The sequence below is a fragment of the Schistocerca cancellata genome, chromosome 2 (genome assembly GCF_023864275.1).
Source record: "Schistocerca cancellata isolate TAMUIC-IGC-003103 chromosome 2, iqSchCanc2.1, whole genome shotgun sequence".
NCBI classification, from domain to species: domain Eukaryota; kingdom Metazoa; phylum Arthropoda; class Insecta; order Orthoptera; family Acrididae; genus Schistocerca; species Schistocerca cancellata.
In genome coordinates, this window is record NC_064627.1 from 1,113,783,828 (window position 1) to 1,113,800,146 (window position 16,319).

General features: G+C 39.6%; 1 protein-coding gene across 1 annotated transcript in view; it reads left to right on the plus strand.

The window, feature by feature from the left end:
- Positions 1–16,319, plus strand: part of LOC126163136 (uncharacterized) — a 240,768-nt gene that overhangs the window by 196,762 nt on the left and 27,687 nt on the right. The window contains exons 3-4 of the mRNA XM_049920062.1: positions 8,520–8,608; positions 14,203–14,290. Coding sequence (XP_049776019.1) covers positions 8,534–8,608; positions 14,203–14,290 — 163 coding nt within the window. The 5' untranslated portion in view covers positions 8,520–8,533. The remainder of the gene's footprint in view (positions 1–8,519; positions 8,609–14,202; positions 14,291–16,319) is intronic.

A 16,319-nucleotide genomic window follows, 5' to 3' on the forward strand; every position in this document is an offset into this window, starting at 1 on the left:
CAATTTTTACTTGTGTGCACCGCATTCCCAGAAGTTTTAATGGGATGCGAATAGGTAATTCCCGAATTTTCTTGACACGGTAATCCTAAATTAAAAACGGAAGTATTTTTGCCATTTCTTGTTATGGCAAGTCTTGAAAAGGCTCTTACCTCACTTATTGTTGGAACTCTTCAGCGCGTTCTGTGAACAACGAAGGCGGACGAAGTATGTGATCTGAGTCTTTCCGGGCGTATATGCTGGTTCCAAAGTTTTCGGGTGTACTGACGGAGCCAGTCAGTGAAGGTTCATGATTTTTTGGCGAATAACCGTTCTGCCATCATCAGGTGGTGTTGATGGAATGATGTGTTACCACGCAGCAGACACAACGAAGTTTCTTCCTTTATTAAAAAAGTATTTCATTTCAGAAAGCTGAGTGCATCAAAAAATAATTATTGGAAATAATTTCAATTAAAAATGAAAGTTCTAATTTAACATCTAAAAATGTGATGTCAGTTCTGCATACTCATACCTAGAATCAAAGTTTGTCTTTATTTGCTAACAATATGTACACTTTGTTTTGTGGAGTAAACAGAAGAGGCAGAGAAAATGTTTCTGCAAAATTACAGGAGAGCTTTGGTAGGAATTGTCCTACAGATGTGAGTTGCATGGCAAATATTGTCCACAACAATGTGGAAACAGCCGTTGGGGAGCTGCCAGTTGATATCTCTAAAATTATAAGTATTTTCATATTTATACTGTAAAGTGAAAAGATGCAAAGAGTTGTGTGATTTTGTGAACGTAAGTTACTAGGATACAGTAGTACGAAGTGGTTGATGTTACTTCCTGCTCTTGAAAGAATTTTGAAATTAAATCTTGCTCTAAAATAAGTTTTCCTCTCTGAATCAAGTTGTCCATTTTGAAATCAGGTTTCAACAATGAGAACTCTGAATTATTGTTGGGATTTGTGGTTTACTCATATCCAGATCAGTCTTGTTGAAACAAGCTTTCAAAAAATCGAAAAGCAGAATTCCTGCCTTGCAAAGACAATATCTTGTTATGAACTACTCTTAACAAAGATGAAAATCAGGGTACAAAATAATTTTAAGAGTTTAAGATCAAGTATATGTCAAAGGAATTGTATGACTGCTTAAACTGCTTGCACTTCATTTTATTCCTGTGTCCATTCAGTCTATAATGTAGTACTTGAATATTTGGTTTCGTGGGGAAGAAATTTTCAGATTATAATTCACTTTGTTCAACCAGTTTGAAAATGGATGTACGATGGAGTGATATAGAATCAACTGTACCACTGATTCAGATTGTAAGCTGTGTCGAAATATATAGTGTGGAAATATTCGATGAATATTGTATTGTCAAAAACATTGTAGCTGAAAAATTAAATTATTGGGGCGATTCAAGGAAGAAGTGCATAATAGATGGGATGGAATATTTAAAATGTTAAACAAAATTTATCTACATACATGACTTCCGCTTTTGGGAAGCGTGTATCATAAGTCAAGCTGGCAGGGGGCATGGGGGAACCCCCATGTCCCCTGCACGGCTCCTCACCCCCTCCACCTCCAATGAGGGCTGGGCGTGCGTCCTCCAATCCCAACAACCCTTCCCCCCTCCCCAGTATAAGCCGGCTTATTAGATAACACACTGTAACTGACAGCAAGGATGTACTCCAGGAAGGAAGGAGGAGGGTAGCTGCCCCCCCCCCCCCCCCCAAAAAAATGATCCACGGGCAGAACAGTACTTAGTCACTTTTGATAGTGGGGATGTGAGATGAATTGACTGTTAATTATTTAGGCAAGGATATAAACAAGTGCTGTCATTTTAAACATGGAAGGAAACTGTCAAAAGTAAATATCTAATGAGATAATAAATGTCTTCTGGTTTTGAATTTTCCCTACTGTCATGAAAGAATATTCTGTAAGTGTCTGACCTATTCTGCAGTAGTGCCATTGAAAAATTTTCATTGACTGTAATGCACTCCTTTTCCCATATGCATCGTCAGGCTTTCTCTCTCCTCTACCAGTAAGGAAGACAGAATAACTGTCAAATCCAATGGAAAGTTCTTTTCACCCAGAAAATGGGTTAATAATACACAGAACAAAGATTAAAGCTATGAAAAGTAATAGAAGAGGAAGTACCTAACTGAAGAACAATAAGATTGTGTAAAAATTATTAAATAATTGAAATAGTTATAACAAGCACTTGCTCTTTTTCTAGCAATAGTACACACATTCACACACGCAACCACATGGACACCCAAACACACACTCCTTCAGCTTTAGCCTGGAGCAACTGTAAATACAGGTTTGCTGTGGAAATGGGAGTGAGCTTTTGGGTGTCTGTGTTGCTAGGTGTGTGTACTACTGGAGATTGTGTATATTTACTATTGCTGGAAAAAGAGTTAGGGCTCAAAAGTTAGTGTGAATGCTGTTTTCTATTGTTTATGTTGCTGTGATCTATGCATAGATCCACTACGATGAGTGGTTGCCTTTCCCTTATTTTACATATTGCTCCATCCAGGAATTACCATTATTGTTCAGAACTAATTCTGATAACTAAGTGACATGATTATACAAAATGGTCAAAGCAAAAGACACACCACAATGAGAATGGCACAGGCAAAAAAAGATTGCAACAATAACTCTGCTGCTAGGAAACTATAACATGGAATTAAGGAAGACATTTCTGAAAGAGGACATCTAGAGCATCGCATGACAGTAATATGGCCCTTGCAAAACAGAAAAGAAACTGAAAGTATTTGAAAGGAGTAATGTAAAAATTTGAGTCCCTTGTGAGAGTACGAAATGGAGAGGTACGAACAGAATCCTCGAGCAGAAAAGTCTTTGGGAAATACGAACCAGAGGATAGAAAATGTAAGTACAGCAGATGCCACAACATTCAGAAACAGTTTGACACAGGAATATCCAGCAGAGAGTAAAAACTGTAGATATAAGCAGTGAATTTGGGCAATAATAATTATGAAATATGGGACGTGCCTACAAGTAAATGTGTGTTGTTTGAATGGGCATGGCATAGTTTCAGAAAATTGCCGTTAGATGTCAGTCAGTGCATCTTCTTAGTTTGCACTCAGTGAAAAATAAGGTGGTATCTGCTCAACAGAAGGCATCTTGTATGCTGCAGTTTGCAAAGAGTGAGTCAGCATTTCAGTCCAGCATGCTTTTTGTTGGTAATTTGGCATAAATTTTCCTACTCCCAAAAACATTTGTCACTGGTATCACCAATTTGAACAGACGGGTCACATGTGCAAAGGTAAGAGTTCTGTTCAATGTTGCACTTCTGATGATGTGATGGAAATAATTCAGCAAACATTGGAGCGGAGTCTACGGAAGTCTACTTACTGCACAACCAGAGAACTGGCAGTGCCTTATATGACTGCCTGCAAGTGTTAAGCGTGTGTGTATAAGCCATGTGGACTTCAATTAATGCAAGATCTTGGAGTTGGTGAAAAAACTAAATGGATTGACTTCAGTTTGTGGCCATGCAGACTTCAATTAATGCAAGATCTTGGAGTTGGTGAAAAAATGAAATGGATTGACTTCAGTTCATGGTTAAGTTTCAGTGATGAAGCAACCTTTCATGTTAGTGATAAACAACATAACATGCGCATATGGGGATTCCAGAACCATCATGACATTGATCATGAAAGAGAATCACCTAAAATGAACATTTTTGTGCCATGTCTCATGAGAAAGTGTGTGGTCTCTACTTTTTTGAGAAAAAACAGTGACTGGAATGAGCTATCTTCACATGCTACAGTATTGTTTTTTTCCACAACTTCAGGAGGACTCTGATGACTTCATTTTCCAGAAGGATGGAACTCCACCACACCAGCACAACATACGCCAGTTTCTCAATGACACTCTGCTTCAATGCTGGATAGTATGCACGGGACCCTGGGACAGTGCCCTGCATTCTTGGCCTCCAGGGTCACCAGATACAACTCCAAGTGATTTTTTCTTGTTGGCATATGTGAAGGAAAGTGTATTCATCTCTGCTTTACCTTGTGACATGCAAGATGTGAAGAACAGAATAACAGCCACCATAACTTCTGTAAAAGCAGATGCACTGTGTAAAATTTATTACGAATTTAGCTATCATCTAGACATTTTTTATGCTACTGCTGGTAAATGCATAGAGCATTTGTAATAGCATAGCTAAAACTTTAAGAATTTGTTAGTATTTTGCAATTCATCCCATGTTTGTAATATATTTTCTCAATAAATATCGAGCTCTCAAATCATTCATTCTTCCTGAAACACCCTGTATTTTAAACAGAATATTGAAGATGCTGTATGTAGGCCTAATAGGTATGCTTAGGTGAAAGGAATAAGACAAGGGAGTTAGAGATGGGGCTAGCATCAAATCATTTGTAAACTGATGACACATGGTAACACACACACACACACATCAGGAGTCTTTACTAAGAGTGTGCAGGAAGCAACATGAATGTAAAAAATTACTTACTGTACAACTGAAGGTAAAAAGAAAGAATTTTAATTTTTATAGATGCTAAACTGTTGCCAGATGCTAATAACATATGCACAAATTAGAAGAGTTTGAATGTCTCAAACTGCATTATATGTGAAGAGTAAAATTTTCACAGCATTTTGATTGTTCCTGAAACTTTCAGGCAAAGTTAGCTGCCACAATATTCTGATCCAAAGTATTCTGGTCATTTTCAGGTACTTACTGGCAAAAATGTACAGAGCTCCCCTAAAGACCCCACCACTGCATGCATGATGTATCCATTTTTCAAAGCCCATGCATTGCTTGAGCACATGCATCCTTTCTACTAAAAGTCTGTGCTCTGCTTCAGGTGCGCCCCCCCCCCCCCCCCCCTGGTCCCCCCATTGTGAGCAGATCGATCACCTTTACATGATAAAATAAGAGAATCACAGAATGACACTACCTATTTTTCCAAGATAGTATTACATGCAGTATCTAACTGGAAACTGCCATCCCAATTGATAAGGGCCACAGACAGTCACATTTCCACTGAATCCTTGATAATGTAGATCCATAACTTTGAAGTAAGGAGGATAATTTTTGTTTCATTGTGTTTCTTTGAATGGTCAGTAGAAGTAGAATGTTCGACAGTGGTGGATTTGCCAGCTTTTAGGAGATGAGTAGGCTGCTGATATTCCATGACGCACCCATGAACAGTGCATATTATTTGCCCTACATAGGATTGCTGCACTAACACAGAAATCTGTAAGCAACTGCCTCATGAAGCTCCAAGGAACCTTTAATCAGTTCTGAAAATGCCAAGGTTTTTGATTGTGCATGAAAAATCACTTTATTCTTTGGTTCTCTTAGTACACTGTGTGTGGTGTCACCGTCAGACACCACACTTGCTAGGTGGTAGCTTTAAATCGGCCGCGGTCCATTAGTACATGTCGGACCCGCGTGTTGCCACTGTCAGTACTTGCAGACCTAGCGCCACCACATGGCAGGTCTAGAAAGACGGACTAGCACTCGCCCCAGTTGTACGACGACTTTGCTAGCGACTACACTGATGAAGCCTTTCTCTCATTTGCCAAGAGACAGTTAGAATAGCCTTCAGCTAAGTCCGTGGCTACGACCTAGCAAGGCGCCATTAGCCTTACAGTGCTTGTAATTAAAGTCTCATTTGTATCGTCAAGAGCGATGTACAACAATGTTGGAATAAAGTTAAGTATCCGAGGAGCTGCATACTTTTCTCTATAGCATTCACAAAGTATCCAGTTCCAGAACTCACGGCAGCCGGTGTGTGTGTACGCGTGCTTTCGGTTACCCGTCACTGTGGACTGGCTGTCTTGTCAGTCCACTACACTATGTATTTCCACAGAAACAGTTGCAATATATGGCAGGTGAACTATCATCTTGAAGGCCTCATCCTTGTTCTGCTGTTTATATGTTTGTATTGGTTTGTGGCCACTTAGACAAACATAAAATTTCCAGGAATATAGTTTGAAGGTGTTCCAATTATGATGTGATATGGGGTTAGTGAATCAAGGACATCAGAGTGCCTGCTGTTTGAGACAGGTGGTGGCACCTAGTAGCTCCTATGTACAGGTGTGTGTGAGTGAGCTTTTGAAATATAAAACGTCCACGTGTGCTTGCTCTCACATTGCCCTAAGATTTCTCTGTCTCTGTGAAAAAAATTCATGTTTTCATGTGTAGAGTTAAGATGCTAATGGGACTCTCAGGGACCACCCAAACAATAAGGCCAAAGTATAGAAGTGCCATTAACTTGTCACCAAAATATTGTTGATTTTAAAGCCATATGGAATCCACTAAGAGAAAAACTCCGTGCTCTGTTTAGCTGTCATTTTTCTGTGATTTTCCTGTTGGAGATGATCACTCTGATATCAGTGATGCAAAAATTCACCAAATTTTGTACATTTATTATTGGAGCTATGAGTATTCAACAGTACTTTTCATGTACTTTTTACTATTAATCTCATTTTGTACTTGTCAGTCAGCAGAATCTGCAAGACCCCAGGTAAACAGTTTAATTATATCTCTATCAGCAACCATATGCTTTTGCTGCAATAACAGCTACAGTTTTGTTGTTGAATCTTGTGAGCACAGATATGTATATTGTCCACTTCCTATGTCCGCTTACACTTCATTAGTAAAATCCAACACATTCACTCTACAATACTCCTCACAACACTCACATTGCAGGAGTTTCATAATTCTTATTCCTGCCTTGGAAGTGGCAAAGAAAAAGGGCATGAAGAGCAATGCAACATATAACTGAAATTTACCATGGAAATGTACCATGGTACAGGGTGCGGTAGCATTCATAGTAGGATATTTAAAACACACCATCAGATAGAAACTGTAATTTATTTATTACCTCTTATGTCAATTAATAGTTAATGGTATGCCATTTACTAATGTGTAAGTCATTGTCCATTGTGTGGATTACTTTTTGCATATGACTCCTGTCAAATGATGCCCCTCTGCACAACAATCATCTAGGCGGCGTTGGAAGCTTTCTATAACTCAGAGTAATGTATTCCATGGGACACTGGTGACAGCAGTTCTGATGTGATCCTTCAACTCAGGAAAGGTGGCACTATGTGTTTGGAACACTTATTGCTTCCAGCAGCCCCAAAGGATAAAGTCTGCACACGAAAGGTCAGGTGAGCGAGGCAGCCAGGAAATGTCACCAAAATAGGAAATTAGTCTACTGGGAAATGACACAAGAAATCCATGCAAATTCTGACTGTACGCGAGGTTGCTCCATCTTGTTGAAACCATAATTGTTTCACATCCACATTGACCATACCTAATTGGGGAAGAACGAAGTCTTGCAGCATCTTTAGGTAGCATTCACTGGTAACAGTTACAACCACACAACTGTCATCCTCAAAGAAGTAAGGGCCCATAATCCCAAAGGAAGTAACTCCACACCACACTGTGACTTGAGAACTGTGCAAGGGCTTGATGTGCAGTTCTTATGGGTTTACATCACTTCAGTAACACATGTTCTGTTGATTCACTGAACCATATAACTCGAAATGAGTTTCATTTGGCATCAGGATGGTGTGCAAAATTTGTGGATTTTGGCGAAGGAGATCACGCATGGTTAAGCAGAATGTTTCGGGTGAAACCCAATCGCGAGGACTAATTTTCTGAACAATCTAGAGCTTATATGGGTGAAAAGGGAGATCTTTGTGCAATATCCTCCTGAATGAGCGATCGGACATATGCACAATTTGTGCGTGACGATTTGCAGATCTTTTTGGGCTACGCAATAGTGCAGCATGAACATTTTCCATGGCTTCTGGTGTCTGCACAGTTCTTTCACTTCTTCCTGGTTTGCCACTGCAAACAGAACCTGTTGTTTGAAATGCACATACCCACCTCACAATGGTCCGTCCATCTGGAACTTTCCCATGATGTCCCAAGTTGAAATGTTGCCAAAATAGATGCTGGGTAGCAATAACAGAATCGTTATTCTTGAAATAACTTTCAACAGCAAAGGCATAATGCTATGCACTCCACCACTCCATATCAATGTCACACTCTAAATGGCAGCTCATTAGTTCACAAATGCGGCACGAGCTGGCATCCATTCCTGCAGTATGTCATTGTACTACGCAAGTCAAATTATGCTATGAATGCTGCCACACCCTGTATTGACAACATTGCCCTTGAGATTCATTTCACAAATTATGACGAGATTGTTTACTACAGTGCTGAGAGGTCTTATGTAATTTCTGTTCATTAAATAAGACTTTAGTAGTAAGAACACATCAGGAAGTTACAACTTATCATTTGTGTGTTAAACTTACTTAATTTATTAACTTTCAGTGTATTTAAAATTCTTTTATTAGACAGTGGGTATAGAAACAGAGTAATTTGTATTCTATCCATTAATCACTATAATTTGTGATTGTTATTATTTTAGTATATGTCGGGTACCTTGCACAGAAGTTTCTCATTTTCAGCCCTTATCTGAATTGTTCAGTCTCATACATTATTTGTTTGTGTTGATTTTGTTCCAGATACTACAGGAAACATGCCAATCCTAGACAGATGCTGTTTTTGTGGCTCCCTTAAGTGGGGAACCATCATCACAGGGCTACTTGGCATCGTAAGTGACTTCTTCTTTTTATTGTTTTTCACTGTATGATAAGGAAGAATGATTGTAAGAACAATATGGTGCTCTGCTCTTATTAACCATCTACTTTTTGTTGTCAGTTTGATTAAAAACTGCAGATGGATATTTCATTACAAATCCTAAAGCACCCTAAGAAATGGTACTAAAAGTCAAACATATTTCTATAAAATTAAATCAGTAACTTTGAATTTTGCATTACTACCAATTTCAGTACCTCATGTTAACCAAAGCAGTGATTTTTATTTGTACTGTACTACCATCTTCAGTTATTTGTGCATAGTTAACATTATGATACAGGTTGCTTCATAAAACTACCACTATAAATTTAGCATGTAATACACAGTCTCATTTGCACATTAAAATTTAATAAGGGCTGCTTTTAGATGTCAGTCATACATTTTCAAGTTCCCTCCAACAAAACAAAATGTAAGTTTACTGATATTAATGTTCAAATGCAAAGCTACTTACATAATCAAACTGCCAGAATGCTTACAAAAGGGTAACATGACAATATATCATTGAGATCAGGTCCCAGTCACCAATGAATTTTAATCTAATCGCCTAATGTTGTTGTGTGCAACCATGGCAAATATTCACTGAGACACAGAAATTCAGGGTTCACTGTAACTCAAGCATGCCGCAGTGGTAACATTGGTTCCCATCAGACCACATAAGTTAAGTGCTGTCGGCTTGACTAGCACTTGGATGGATGGGCATTCAGGTCTGCCAAGTGCTGTTGGCTGTTGAGGTTCACTTAACCCTTGTGAGACCAATAGAGAAGCTGCTTGATTGAGAAGTAGCAGCTCCGGTCACAAAAACTGACAATGGCTGGGAGAGCAGTGTGCTGACAACATGCCCCTTCATATTAACATACAGTGACACCTATTAACTCAAGATGACTCAGTGGTCAGTCGATACCATTGGGCCTTCCAGAGACTGTTTGGATGGAATTTAATTTTGTAATTCAAGAATGATGGAAAAAAGTTTATCAGAACCATTCATGATGGTACAAATTATGTATACGGTCTGCAAAATGTAACTTTCAATATAACTCATTGTTGTTGCACATGTGTTGGGAGAAAAGCTGAACTGTGTGCCAGTGTGCCAGAGATGCATATTTTTCTAATGTGCTGTTTTTCTAGTGCAGTGATAAGTGCAATAAACATGACTTTTTTGTTAGGAGCAATCTAATTGTATTATAATGTGAATTTTATATAATGGGCTGGAGGATGTGCCTAAAACCTAATCTTCCATCTGGATATGATGGCGAAATGATCACATTAAAACCTGCTGATAGAGGATTAGTACAGTGTAAGCAATATAAGTGAAAATTCGATTATAATAATTGGAGATAGTTTACAATATCAATTGTGGGAAGAAGCTGCCATAAGAAACTCAGTTGATGAGAAAACATGTGTTTTTACTTTACACGAGAGTATTCTGTGAAACTGTGTGCCAGATTGTAAATATTAGCCCACTGTTCACAAAATGCAATGATCTATGTATGAGTTTCTGTTTCACATACAGCTTTAACTTATCACAAGTGTCAGTCACAGTGCTAAAGTGTCTTAAAAATGTAATGTGACTAATGTCACTGAGGCTGTAGTTAAAATCAAAATCTTCCATGTTGTATCCTTTCTCTCAGAAGTTCTTAGCCAGCATTGTATCATAAGCACCTGTGGAGAGCTTGGAAAGTGTGTGTAGAAATGAGTGACAAGAAGAAACTTTAGGTTCATCTGTGAGACAAACACAAATAGAGGAAATTCCTCTTATCTGCCACAGGCTTTTGCGTGCAGTTGTGAAAGTTTTGCAGTGATGTAGTGTAAAGTTTTATCATTTGGGAAGAGCAGAATTCAAATTCTCCTGCAGTTACTCTGATTTTCATGAATCATTTCAAGTGAAAACTGGGATGCTTCCTACAACAAGGACAGGACAGGTCAATTCTTTTCACTAACCATGTCAAAAATAAGCAGTGTTCCAGCACTAGTGATGTCAATATTGATGGGACTTTAAAATATAATATTCATTTTCCATAGTGGTTGTTGTCATGGTTGATTAGTTATAAAATTCCTGGTACTTGTATATTTATTTGCTATAGCTGCATTGCATGACTTTGGTAAAATGTGGAGGGTTACATAAAAGTTTGCTTTATTATCAAAAAATTAATCCAGTAATGAGGAGCAGAAACTAAAATAAAGGCAAAACTTGTTTGTGCATTAGTAAAGTAATCTTACTGTAGATATATAGCTTCCCTCCTAAAACAGTATCTTCTAGCCAGAAGACAAGTACCTACATGACGTTTAATGTTACTGAAAGTGTTCAAGTCCCTTATTCAGTTTCAACAATTTACTAACAATTTTTGTATTATGAATTACAAAAGGTCAAACTGAAATTACACCTTCTTTTGTGGTCCTTGAACACTATAAGATACTGAGCATTTGAAGTAAAACAAAATGTATATGGACTTACAGGATAACAGCAGAGAGAAAGCATTGATTCATCTAAGTGACCTGTGATTACATCAGCAGAGGCATATTAATAACAGATTACTGGAGGAGTCAGTATTCACACATTCTCTGATTCTGTGCACAGCTCAAATGCCTTAAAATTCAATTACAGTTAAAAAAGTATACACTGGGAGCAGCAAAGTATCGGAAATTTATTTACACTTGTCTGCACAGCCGAAATATTAGAAGAAGAAGCAGAATTCATGCGGCTGCATTCCCGAAACTTAAAGGAGCAACTGTTGAACTGCTATACATTATTTCTGCTTACACAGGCTAAATTGAATGTAGTAAAATTATTGGGACACCGCTACTTTTAAAAATGCACTTGTTTCCTCAGTTATAGCAAATATCTGTTGTTTATCTTTTACTGATAGCTTATTTATGTGACTAAATGCATATTTTGCAGGAATATTAGTTACCTACATGCTGCATGGATTGAGGCATTGCTCCAAATGATAATATTTTAAGATGGGGGTTGAAAATATTTCAATAAATTATCATCCTACCAACAGTCTCCTCCATTAACTCTACACAGTTCCTCTTCCTTTACCACTTGGAATCCTGTTCATCACTTCACCACTTCCCTCTACACTAACATCCCCAATGCCCATGGCCTTGGTGCCACTGAACACTACCTCATCACCTACAAACAAATCTGTGGTACAGCAATGAGCACCAACATAACACCATCCTGTGCTAACCAGTTCACAGGCCATCTAGAGGAATCCTTCCTAACCACAGATAACTCCAAACCCCTCACCTGGTTCAATTTTATTGATGGCATCTTCATGATCATGGATGAAGGGTGAGGACAACCTATCCATATTTTTCCAGAACGTCGACACCTTCTCCCCTATTTGCTTCACCTGGTGCTCCTCAGTCCAGCAGGAAACCTTGCTCAATGTCAACCTCCACCTCAAGGATGGCTGCATCAGTACCTCTACCCACATTGAAACTACCAACTACCAACAATACTGTCACTTTGACAGCTGCACCAAATCTGCATGAAGAAGTCCCTTCCATACAACCTAGCCATCCAGGGTCAGCACCTGCAGTTCTGAGCATTCCCTCTTCAAATATGCCACTTCCCAACCTTGTCCAGAAACAGATCTCATATGCCTTGTCTTCCCAGACATCTACGATCCTGCACTTAAGCACTTTCCGGCCACTAAGGAGTGATTCTCTCATGATTCTGTACCACACAGGCCTGGAGCAAATGAATCACTTTCTCCCCAGGGTTTTGACTATCTCTCATTGCGCCTTGAAGTGAGAAATAGCCTCGTTACTCCTCTCACAGTGGTATTCCACCCACCCATCCAACATATGCATGTCTTTGTCTGCTCACAACCCCTTGCCTCAAGGCTCATACCCCTACGATAGTCCTAGATACAGGAGCTGTCCCATACCTCCTCCCACTACCACCTACTCCAGTCCTGTCACAGGCATCTCCTACTCCATGAATGGCAGAGCCACCTGGGAAAGCACCCTCATGATAAACCAACTTAGCTGCAATCACTGTGTCACATTCTATGTGGGCGTGACCTCTAACAGCTGTCTGTCCAAATGAATTGCACCAAACTGTGGCCAAAAGACAGGTGGATCACTCAGTTGCTCAGTCTGCCACGCAACACAATGTGTTTCTCTCTAACAACTGCTTCACATCATTTGCTGTGTGTATTCTTTCTACCGACACCATCTTTGCTGAATTGTGCAGATAGGTACTCTCCCTGTAAAATAGCCTTCATTCCTGTAACTCCCTTGGTAACAACCTTTGCTACTTGCTATCATCTGTCTGCTTATCCCCTTTCCAGCTCCCACTTTTATCATGCCAACCTGCCTGCACAGTCCTATCCCTTCTTTACGTCCCCCCCCCCTTCCCCCCACCCTGCACAGCCTCCCAGTGTTGCAGCTATAGTTGAGACAGTGTAAATTGATTCCTGGCAGTTGCTTTTGGCTGGGTGTGACAGCATCGTGGGTCTACCTCAGTCAATAATGTAATGCGATTTCTCCATGGGAACACCTTAGCATTGTCACAGCTATGCAGACAGCTACTGTTTCTGATGCAGGAGTAGCTGTTCAGAGTTGAAAGCTGGCAACAGTACTACAAGCTGTCAGGGATCTGCTTACACCACCTCAACTCTAGCGATTTTGCAAACGTCTCCATGGGAACACCTTAGTATTGTCACAGCTATGCAGACAGCTACTGTTTCTGATGCAGGGGTAGCTGTTCAGAGTTGAAAGCTGGCAACAGCACTACGAGCTGTCAGGGATCTGCTTACGCCAACTCAACTCTAGCAGCCCTATCCTGTCCATACCATGTCCCTGCATGTTCCCATAGGCAGCACTAGCACCTTTCTCCATCTCTGTTCTGCTATCCCTCCCCCTCCCTGCCCCACACCTGTTCTGTACCCCCACTACCCATCCCAGCTAAGACTGCTGCTCACCTCAGGCACAGCTCCATCTGGGCCTTAGTGTCTGGAGACAACAGTGGCCATGTGTGTGTGAGTTGTGATTGTGTGAATGTATGTGTTTCCATGTGTGATGAAGGACTTAGTCCAAAAGCTGAATATTCCTACTATTCTTTTCCATTGTATCTGTCTGTAGCTCAATGCCTCTCCTGTGAGGTGAGTATCAATCTGTCCTTTCCATTTTGTTATTATTCCACCCAGAATTTCCATTGTTCAGTTTTTTGACCTGATCAGTGAAACACTGGCTTTGACTTGATCGGTGAAACACTGGCTTTTAATGCAATAGATTAAAGCAGATTGTTGAGTAAGTCAATGACTGACAAGAGCTGCAGTGCACAGAAAAAAGGGGGAGGAGTAAATCATGTGCATAAGAATATCTTCCTCTTTTTGCTACATTCCCTGATGGCTATTTGTTTATTCATTTATCGCAGATAATGCATGTATTAATTTTACATTGACAACCACAGCTGTTGTAGAAAATAACTATATAATTGTAAATTTGATGCATCATCTTTAAATATCATTTGAAGTTTTGCTGTTATTAATTTGTTGGTTTGTAAGCATAATACTATTGTCTATTTATTTGTTTCAGATTCTTGCAATTGCTACTCTTATCTTTGTTCTTGTTACAAATGTGAAGATGCAGACAATTGTGATTGACACATTGCCACCTCTAATTGGTAAGTTCTGCTCATAAAATAATCTCTCTCTCTCTCTCTCTCTCTCTCTCAAACACACACACACACACACACACACACACACACACACACACACACACACACATACACCTGTGCACCTGTATTTTGCCAGATGGACCACAATGCTGGGATTGCTGTTTGGTAGGTGAACTGGATGAGGAATTGTGTTGGGTGGGATGGGCAGAGGGAGAAAGAGGTGGGAAGCGGAAGGATGAGTTGATGACAGGCAGGTAGCAGGTTGGAAGGAGGCAGCAGGTGTGCAGGATAGGGACACAGGAGCGAGGGCTGGCAGATGCACAAGCTAGGCATATGACACAAGGCACCTGGGCCGGTGAGTTTGTGCGGTCCACAGTGAAGACAATGTGGAGACTTGGATTGGGGGAGGGGGGGGGGGGAGGGGGTGACAGGACAGAGGAGGGGAACATTGGATTAACAGAGAATCAGAGAGTGGGATTTACAGGAGAGAAGAATGTGCTGCACTCCAATAATCTTCTCAACGTCAATCTCTGTAAACCCACTGTCCCCAGACGCTCTACCCAATAGCTTCCCTTTTCTCTCTCCTGTCACCCAGTTCCAATCCATACCTCTATGCCACATGTTGTACATGAACTCGCTGGTTTGGATATACTTGTGTCTTGTGCCTAGCCTGTACACCTACCACCCCACACTCCGACATTTCTATCCAGCACACCTGTTGCCTCTCTCCAAGCTGCTAGCTGCCTGTCCCCAACCCCCCTCCTGCTTCCTGCCTCTTTCTCCCTCTGTCCACCCCACTCAACATGATCCCTCATTCCAGTCCACCTGCTGAATTGCAGTCCCATAAATTTATGCTTATTTACAGATCCCATAACACAAGGACCTCACAGCACTAGCTTACAGAAAGTCAGTCTGAACTTTGAGCAGCGAAGCAAGGCCAGTGTGTTATTTTTGTATCTCTTGCAGCAACTGCCTATTCACACTGCATCTGAAATAAGATCTAGTCAATCATATCTGTCTATTGTTCCAGGTTTTAAATTAACTTCTTCTCTTATTTTTATACATTTATATCTTCTACTTTGTCATGTAACTTTTACACCTTTCTGTCTTATAACAAAGGACTAGTTTTAATACCCAATAATTTGACATTTGCTACACACTTTATATGTGCATGTGTACCTTAGCCATATTCTGGTTACTTGTTTCTCAGTTATTAGTAAACAGTGCTCACTTCATAGCATTCTTTTCAGTCTCTGTGGCGTATGACTCTGCCTACCTGAATTTCAAATTTTACAGTTTAAGAAAATTAATGAAAAAGTAACAACAGTATTCAAATATTTCTTTAGAATTTGTACACTTATTTATTAGAGCATTTATTCTATAATGATGTTTGTATGTAACATCAGAATTTATCTTCTGATGCACTATGATGTACATCATTGTGATACTTCACAGAGACTGAAAAGGAATCCCACTAAGCAACCACTGTTTACTAATAACTGAAAAAGAGGTAACCACAATAGGGTTAAGGGAACATGCACATTTATAATGTGCAGTCATTATCAGATTATTGGGAATTAAAACTAGTTCCTTTCTTTTAAGACAGAAAGGTACAAAAGATATATGACAAAGAACAAATATAAATATTGAAAAATAAAAGAAGTTATTGTAAAATCTGGACCAACAGGCAAAAATGATTGGATAGATCTTATTTGCGATGTAGTGTGAATAGGCTTCAGAAATACAGGGTTCTTACACTCACACACCAATACATTTACTCCCTGAAGATGTTTGTGGCTAATAATAAGGGTGAATTTAGGAAGAACTGTGAAATTCACAACTGCTTTAATAAAACTAAAAGTTATTTCTCTAAAGATTTTGCTTCCCAGTCTAAGGGTGAGAATGTAATTTCATATTATGGGGCAAATGTCATGTTGCTAGCAGACATCACACAGAAATTGGAAATCCAAAGTATTCAAAAAATGTTAACCACTGCCTCCAAAATTTACCAAATATTTGGATTTGGAGAAGATGT